General features: G+C 34.4%; 2 protein-coding genes across 2 annotated transcripts in view; both read left to right on the forward strand.

Annotated features, from left to right (window-relative positions):
* The window catches only part of LOC128191707 (alsin-like), a 47111-nt gene extending 45561 nt beyond the window's left edge, over nt 1-1550 (forward strand). Inside the window, exon 35 of the mRNA XM_052863919.1 lies at nt 559-1550. Within this exon, the coding sequence (XP_052719879.1) occupies nt 559-606 (48 nt within the window). The 3' untranslated portion in view covers nt 607-1550. The remainder of the gene's footprint in view (nt 1-558) is intronic.
* Nucleotides 1551-3283: 1733 nt separating this feature from the next.
* LOC128191561 (uncharacterized) lies at nt 3284-5139 on the forward strand. The gene is made up of 2 exons (XM_052863691.1): nt 3284-3596; nt 4629-5139. The coding sequence occupies exons 1-2, from the start codon at nt 3284-3286 to the stop codon at nt 5054-5056; spliced, it is 741 nt and encodes a 246-aa protein (XP_052719651.1). The 3' UTR covers nt 5057-5139.
* Nucleotides 5140-9253: the final 4114 nt, after the last annotated feature.

The raw sequence follows: 9253 nt of genomic DNA on the forward strand, positions 1-9253 counted from the left end.
GAACATAGTTTGAGCACAAAGGTATTTATTGTTAAAATATCAAGCGAAAAGTGTTGGAAGCAAAAACTTGGGACACAGTATAGAAATGGAGAACTTTGCACCACGTTTATAACACTACATGTGAATTAGAAGATAAAGTAATTTGCATGTAAGTTACAAAATGGAAAATCTTGTTTACAAAATTACGGTTAAAGTCAAAATTAAACCCAACATAAGTTGTCGAAAAAAATTGTTATAATATCATAAAACATGTCTGCATATTTCAAAATCTTATGTCTGCTTATTACGTGCTGTTTGATTTACCAAAGTATTTATAGTTATATTCCGTAAATGTTCTTGCATATGTTTCATTTTACTGAATAGTAGAAAATTGAATTTATATCATGATAAAATTTTATCTAATAATAAAATAATATTATATACCGTGACAAGAATTTAATTTGTAAAATATATAGTCGGATATTGAATGGTGGGACACAAGAAACTCTGTATTTATTTCCTGACAAGTATTGGAGATACATTGTTAATAATCCATATATTGTTGATCTCTTTATCTAGGCCTGTTATTTTCAAATCCAAAATGAGAAGATACCCAGTCACGGTTGATGGCCGTCGCTAGGTCAAAGTCTCCGGGAAATCCGCTCCCCCCTGATTCTGAACATTCCCTTCAACCAACGCATGTCCTGGTGCAGTTCATCATGGTTGATGGCCGCCGCTCGGTCAAAGTCTCCGGGAAATCTTGACATTCCTTTCAACCAAAGCATAACCTGGTGCCGTTCAGTGCTTTCTGTTATCATATCATTTATTTTTGTGTTTTGTTATTTTTTCCTTTTTGATTTTTTTGGTATTTTTGTATAGATTATGTCTTTGATTTTTGATATGGATGATGATAAATATATTCTGAGCTTTCTTCACTGTATTGACTCTGAATTATGTGAGGGTTCACGGTACATGTATTAAGATTACATACCATGATAAATAGTCTTATATCTTGATACGTTACTTTCAAGACTTTTAAGTCCAGCCTGTTAGAAAAGATTGGTATTTTTTCACTAGAATTTGATTAATTTTATTTTATCACATTTTATATTACATATTCTGTTCATTTGAAACTGTTTGGTAATGTACAGAAGAGTTACCGGGGATTATAGCATGTATATCACTATTATAAATTAATCATGTAGTACACCCACTCACCCTCCTCATGATAATTGCCTTCTTAGCCGTGAAATTTTAAAAACAATGATATGGTATGCATAATAACATAATAAAGAAAATTATCAGATCTATCAGGTATACAGATTCAAGCTAGTGAGATTTTATCAGTTTGTTAAATTTGAAAAAAAAAAACATGTGATTTAAGGTAATCATAGTTTTGATTCATATCATTCTTCATAAATTTAAGCATAAACAACACAGTAAATCAAGGTAAATATGTTTGTGTTTGTGTAACGTTATGCATGATACATTATGCAAACATTCAATATTTGTTGAGTTTTTGCATATCTCTTGGTAATAACTATTAAATATTGAAAATATTGACACTTGAAGCAGAAATATTGTTTCTGAATTTATTGAACTAAGGAGTATTTATAAATATTTTATCATTTTTGTTATTATAATTACGTAAAAATCAATCAAAGTTGTGATAAAGTGAAGATGAAAGAATTTGAGACTCCAAGTTAACCGTTATTTGGATAAATAGGGCTGACTTTTGAACATATTATTGCGCTACGCTTGTTAGACAATAAACCCGTGAGAATAAATAGAATTATTTTATTGACCCAAAGCCAAAAGAATCGGGCTCAAATTCCGAAACTCAGATAGTCTTCCCCTTACATATTTTTCATAATGCTAAAATGTGAATACATGTACGTGTATATCTATATAAATATATAGATAGTCTACTACATATGCGTAGTGCTAAAAAATTAAATGATATCTTGATTTAATCTACAAAATACGTATTTTCAATGTAAAAATTAAGCTTTTTGTGTCTTTGTCTGTGAAAACACTACGAATCGATTTTGTAATGTACACTCCATAATTTCAAATGACGTATTGTTGAAGCGCCAGCGGGGTTTTCGTTTTTAAAAGAAATGATAATTACATAAATTTGTCAACATTCTAATATTTAATCGAACTATTGCTGAAAATGATACAAATATAAAATAATAAGGAATCATAATATACTTTAAAATGTTATGAGTTGATAATTTCGGTCGGGACATAGTCAAATCTGTCCTAAAGACGTTCGGGCTTTATTGGATTTGACCCCGCCCCGAGCAAAATGAACACCTCATGATACTCAAAGAATGATTCCTTATTCCTTAAATAAAACACCGCCTACATTCATTTAGAGCTGCGCCACAAGGAGATCAGTAAACTCTAAAAATGGCGACGGTCATCCAATCCTCTTGGAGTATAATTGACGATATTAAACGATAGTTTAGAGATGGGATTTCAATTATTTTATAAATCAGAGTCTATCGCTTTAAACTATTTGTTTACAGGTGTTCAATACAGATTATGAACCAAAAATATGTTGAATCTTGAGGTTAACAAACAACAAGAGGCCCAGAGGCCATATCGCTCACATGAGCAACAATAGCCTCTGACTCAAGTGATCTAAAAACTATGGGTTTTGTCGCTAACTGTAGTTTATAGCTGTAAAAAAATATATCCAGTACAAAGCCATAAAACTGGCATTAATGTGGCTCAATGGTCGATGTCATTTTGGGACTGTATTGGTCTAGCTCTTATAAGAGCTCTATATAAAGATGCTGCTGTAGGAAAACACACACAGATTTCAAAGTTAAAGTATATGGGATTTTTCCTCACCTCATGATAGTCAATAACTAAATAAATCCTATCTATAAAAAGCTTGTGAAACCGAACTCATCAGATAAACTGTTTGATTCAGAATAGTTTATGCTTGTGAAACATTAGGTGAGCCTATAGAAAACTTTAAAGACGTGAGATAAAGATGAAAGTCTTAAACAATAATTTACGGTCCGTAAACCATTATTTACAGTATCGACTTTGATAGATGTTTTAGTGAATTTCGCTATATACCGCAAGCGTCTATTGGGTCCCTGGTTCGTTTTCTTAAATATCACCGCACAATGGGCGGAGCTACACGTGTAATAAAGCTGTCAGTATCGGTCACCTCAATTGAGACTGCTCCTTGTATAGGTACCATTCCTTAGCGAGTTTAACAGAAACACGTGACTGCTAGACAGGAAAACCGAACAGAAACAGATTTTCAAACGACCACACAAAAATGGAAGCTCTGATGAGACAAGTTTTGATTATTTGTTTATTTCAAGGAGTACAGACAAACTTAATTTTTGACCAGGGCACCTGGAAAGTGATTGACTCTATGACTGGCGTTTACACCGAATCGTCGGTTCTGTCCAGCCATCAGGACGTCACGTGTATTGAGTGCGCCGCCAGGACCCTGATGCTGGACGGAGAGGGTTACTCCTGTAACCGTGGCGACCAGATGTGTATGATCTACAGTACCTGTCACATAAAGGACCGCCTGGCCTCCGGGGACTGGGAGCCAATCGGGGGATGGCTACATTTCTGTACAAGTATGCATCTTCATTTTCTACGTAGGCTCCCCGTCATTATGGAGCAATCTTTAGAATTTAGAATGTGTATAGTAGGACCTTCAAGTCGCACAATTAGATTTTATCACAGAGAAAATATTTCGACATTTATGAGTTACGTGAAATTGATATGAATCCCTATCCTGTTTCCAGTAATATTTTTTGTATTTAACTTTTTTAGGTATTAAATTGAATAAACTTTTATGCCATATATGGATCTGATATATATTGTCAAATATTTACATTTTCCAGTGTTTTTGTGTATAAAACTACAATTCTGTTTTATTTTTCAATAATTTCACCATTGGCACATTGCCAAAAATGGGAGTTCAACAGCATCAGGCGGTTGCTTTTCATCTCATGGTAATACAGTCTGTATTACTTGAAAAATCTGTGTCAAATGACGTACACTGTTGGGACACAAGCGGCGTTAGCATGATAGAAATAATGTAAATATATAAATATTTTTAATTGTACATTTTAAGATAATTTTAAAATAATATAAATATAAGTAATAAGGAATTATTTTTGACTTTTATGGGGTGATAATTATAGTCGGGCACGTATTCAAATCCTTTAAAGCTGGAGAGGCTTTATGATAGATTTTTTTATGTACCTATTGTAATTATTAACCTATAAAAGTCAAAGAATGATTCTAGGCCTATAATAATACTATTGATTAATTAAGTCAATACGTAACAATTTGAACCATTTCAAGTTTTCAGTTAGATTATTTTGACTACTACAAAATATATTTGTCGGCCACAGGCCACAAACTTATTGTCTGTTTTGCTGCTACTGGAGGAAGAGATTGCTAGAGGGCAAGACAGTATAGTTACATGTATACATTAGTTTGATAACTATTAATCCGTCCAAGATTGATACTTTATTTCTTCAGGTGCCTCGACACACAAAACATATTATTTGATGGATTGATAAAGAATATTTTTTGAAATATGATTTCACAAAAATAGACCAATAACGGTTTTTAATATTATTTTTTTTTTATCGCAGAAATTAAATTAACTCCAGGATTGACTGGGACCTGGCTTGACCTCGGAATAGAACTCAGCAGGAGAACATCGATACGCTTCCAGGTCAAGGCCACTAATGATGTGTATATTGGACTGGGTTCTGGATACAACACGGACAGTCCCGGCTACTGGGTTATACTAGGAGGGTGGTATGGGACAAAATCGTGTCTGAGGGATGGATTTGTCCGCGAGAGTCAATGTTATTCAGGGTACAGTGGACCGATTACAAGTGGCGAACAGTATAGATCGTTCTGGGTCACCTGGAATGAAGGTCATGTAAGAGTGGGGACAGGGGAAACACCAGGTAACGGAACAATCATGGACCACGTGTTTCCTAACGTATATACCGTGCGACATGCTCTGATAAATACACCATGGTGTAGAGGGGAGTGGGTCATTTACCTGTAATGTACCTGCAGCCTCGTTAAGAATGCTCACCGGTAATAGTTAGTCTTTCACGTTTGTATACAGACTTTGAGGTATCATTGTCGAGGCGTTGTTTAAAGTTGAAACAAGTTTTTGAAGGGTTTTTTTACAAGCCTTCTCCGCCATGTTGTTGTATTTTCTGTATAAAGATTATTTCCTGTTTTAGACGATTAAAATAAATTGATCAAGTTAAAACTGTTGTCACATATCTTATAACCAAATACATGTTTATAGGAAAGTTAAAATGATTCCACGTATGCATATATGTGATACCACAAAAGTCGCGTAATTTTGGGGAAATGAACTTGTTTTGAATTCTCCTTCTACCATTTTTTTTAAATCAAAGCAGATTATGTAGTGGACTCTGTGTGCATGATTAACTTATTCGTGTAAAGACAGCTGTATGCTTCTGCTGATAAAATGAAGCACCACAGAACGGATCTCGGACGATCTTTTCTATTTATGATGAGATCTGAAGAAATCATGTTTAACCTCAGAAATTGCTATACATTATGTATTCTAAATAAAAATGTATCTCAGCTTCCATTTTTAAAACAAGAGGCCCATGGGCCACATCGCCCACCTATGGGCGAATAATAGCTATGATAAATCAGCTTAATGGAATCATAATACAAACTATCTGGACAATGTACAAAAATAGATTTGATCCTGTATAAATAAAACCATTTCCCCCCTGGATATTCTTATGTATATAAGCATTAGTCCCTTTTCTAACAGGATGATTTTATAGTCATATCATATGTTGAGTATTGCAGTTCTCAAAAAGATCCTTAACAATAGTTTATATATGGGATATAAACCTACATCAAACTCTGAACCTTCTTGTGAGGCCAAAGAATTGTCCTGGGGCCAAAGTCTTAACAATTATAAAGCATCCTCTGGCTGATTAGTTTCTGAGAAGAAGAGTTTTTAAGATTTACTTTATTTATTCCTTTGTTAAACTTTGACCCCCATTGTGACCCCACCCTACCCCTGGGGATCATGATTTTCACAACTTTGAATCTACACTACCTGAGAATGCTTCCACACAAGTTTCAGCTTTTCTGGCTGATTAGTTTCTGAGAAGAAGATTTTTAAAGGTAATCTCAAAGAATGACTCGATCCTTGTTCCTTAAAACACTTTTTAAAAAAATGTACTTCTTTGCAATAAATCGAAAAGAGAAATTTTAAAAAGAAATTGGAAGCTTGTGTTACAGGAACAAGGCCCCAATGGCCACATCGCTCACCTGAGGAACAATAGGTATGATAAAATCAGCTTAATGGAGTCATAATACAAACTGTCTGGAAAATGTACAAAAATACATGTAGATCCTGTATAAATTAAATCCACTTTTTCTCTTGGATATTCTTATGTTTATAATCATTAGTCCCTTTTCTAACAGGATGATTTTATAGTCATATCACATATTGAATATTGCAGTTCTCAAAAAGATCCTTTAATAACAATAGTTTATATATGGGATATAAACTACATCAAACTCTGAACCTTCTTGTGAGGCCAAAGAATTTTCCTGGGGCCAAAATCTTAACAATTATAAAGAATCATCTGGCTGATTAGTTTCTGAGAAGAAGACTTTTAAATATTTACTCTAAATATTCCTATGTTAAACTTTTACCCACCCCTCTTTGTGGCCCCACCCTACCCTCGGGGTCATGATTTCCACAACTTTGAATCTACACTACCTGAGGATGCTTTAACACAAGTGTCAGCTTTCCTAGCTGATTAGTTTCTGAGAAGAAGATTTTTAAAGATTTACTCTATATATTCCTATGTTAAACTTCGACCCCCATTGTGGCCCCACCCTACCCTCGAGGGTCATGATTTTCCAACTTTGAATTTACACTACCTGAGGATGCTTTCACACAAGTTTCAGCTTTCCTGGCTGATTAGTTTCTGAGAAGAGGATTTTTAAAGATTTACTCTATATATTCATATGTTAAACTTCGACACCCCCCCCCCCCCATTGTGGCCCCACTCTACCCCCGGGGGTCATGATTTTCACAACTTTGAATCTACACTACCTGAGGATGCTTCCACACAAGTTTCAGTTTTCCTGGTCAAGTTTTTATTATCAAATGCAAAACCTAAATTGGAGAACCAAAATTTTCAAATTGTAATTAAATTGGAATATAAATCTAAGTAAAGTACAGGAACGTTTATACCTCTCAAAATCAGTACTTTATATGCCTTCACAATTAATTATAATTTAACATTTAACAGAGCAAAAAAAGGCCCAGGGGCTACATCGCCCACCTGAGCAACAATAGTGAACCGAAATAAATCTTTAGACTTTCTTTGGAGTATCAAATACAAAATAATTTGAACATTATGCTCCTTTTTTCGTTTGAGTTTTTAAGGAAACGATTTTTAAAATTTTCACTCTATTCATTCCATTCCAAGGTAAAAATTCAACTCCGTCCGATTGAGGACCCATCCTTACTCCGGGGTCACGATTTAAACAAACTATTGAGGATGCTTCAACACAACTTACAGATGTTCTGGCCATTTGGTGCTTGGAAGATTTTAAAAATAATTCTATTTATTCTTCTGTAAAAATTTGACTACTCCCTCTATTGTGGACTCAAACTACCCCCGGGGATCATTAATTGAACAAACTTGTATCTACTTTACCTAAAGATGCTTCAACCGTCCAAAGTTAAAACTTTTATGCCCAAATGGTTTGTGAGATGATGATATATAAAATTTTTCACTATATACTCAAGTATTCCTGTGTCCTAGTCTTCCTATGACACCAGCTATGGCCATATCCTACCTCGGGATTCATGATTTAAACAAAATTGATTCTACACTACCTGATAATGCTTCCACACTAGTGTCAGTTTTTCCGGTCAAATGTTTTTTGAGAAGAAAAAAATAAGTTCTCTATATATTGCTATGTTAAAAATTTGGGAACCCCCCCCCCCCCCCCCCCCCCCGCTGTGGCCCTATCCTTACCCCGGGAATGAGGATTTGAACAAACTTGAATTTACACTACCTAAGGATGCTTCCACACAAGTTTCAGCATTTTTGGCCAAATGTTATTTTAAGAAGAACATATTTTAACAATAACAACAAATTTCCCATCAATCAAAATTAATTAATTCTCCTTTAAAGAGGGCGAGGCCCTTCATTTGAACAAACTTGAATAACCTTGACCCAATAATGATTTGTGCCAAATTTGGATGATGAAATTGGCCTAGTTGATTTGGAAAAGAAGACGAAAATGTGAAAAGTTTACAACGACAATGACGACGACACCAATGGCAGACAACGGAAAAATTTTGATCAGAAACTTCACTTGAGCATTCGGTTCAGGTGAGCTAAACATTTTTTTCACTAAATTTTAGATATTGCTTTAAACTTTTTAGATCTAGATTGGTTTTACTGTACATTCTACATTGTCTGCAACAAGTTTATGCAAAAAGTTTAAATGATTATTGGGAATTTTTTGTTAACATTACACAAATTACATATATAACAGATCCAGTTGATATTCCAAAATTAATACCAGAATAGATAAACTTTACACTGTATATAGATAGCTTAATTAATGATGAAAAATGACATAAAAGATGAAAGATCAGGTAAAAATTTCATTCATTAAGAACAATAAGGTCAGTACTTATCGGTACTTATCAGCACTTCTCTAATTTTTTCAGTACCGTCAGTAAAAAAGTTAATACTTTTCTAAGTTTATCAGTAATGTCAGTACATTGTCAGTAAATGTCTAAGGGCCGGTACACACGATAAGGCCTTAAAACTTAAGTTTTTGCCTTGCCGTGTGTACGACCTTAATACACGTTTTTGCTAGCCTTACAAGTCAAACTTACGAATATAGCACAGTTCTATTTCCTAATACAAGACTTAGCTGACCTTTGTATCGTAGCCAATGAAAATCATTTAATACCCTAATGTCAATCAATCTATATCAAACCGTACATGTGGGTAGATTTGAGAGACCGCATGCTATTGCAAGCACGTAGCATCATTTCTGAAAGTGCGGGGGGGGGGGGGGGCAGACTCATCCAAAAAATCTTGACAAGCAAAAAATAAAAAAGGGAAATCTTCAAAATCCTAAACCGGGGGGGGGGGGGGGGGGGAGTTTATAACTTTAATTTCAATCCTACTGTCCTTATTTTCATATCAATTTTTTACAT

The sequence above is a fragment of the Crassostrea angulata genome, chromosome 7 (genome assembly GCF_025612915.1).
Source record: "Crassostrea angulata isolate pt1a10 chromosome 7, ASM2561291v2, whole genome shotgun sequence".
In the NCBI taxonomy this organism is placed as follows: Eukaryota; Metazoa; Mollusca; class Bivalvia; order Ostreida; family Ostreidae; genus Magallana; species Magallana angulata.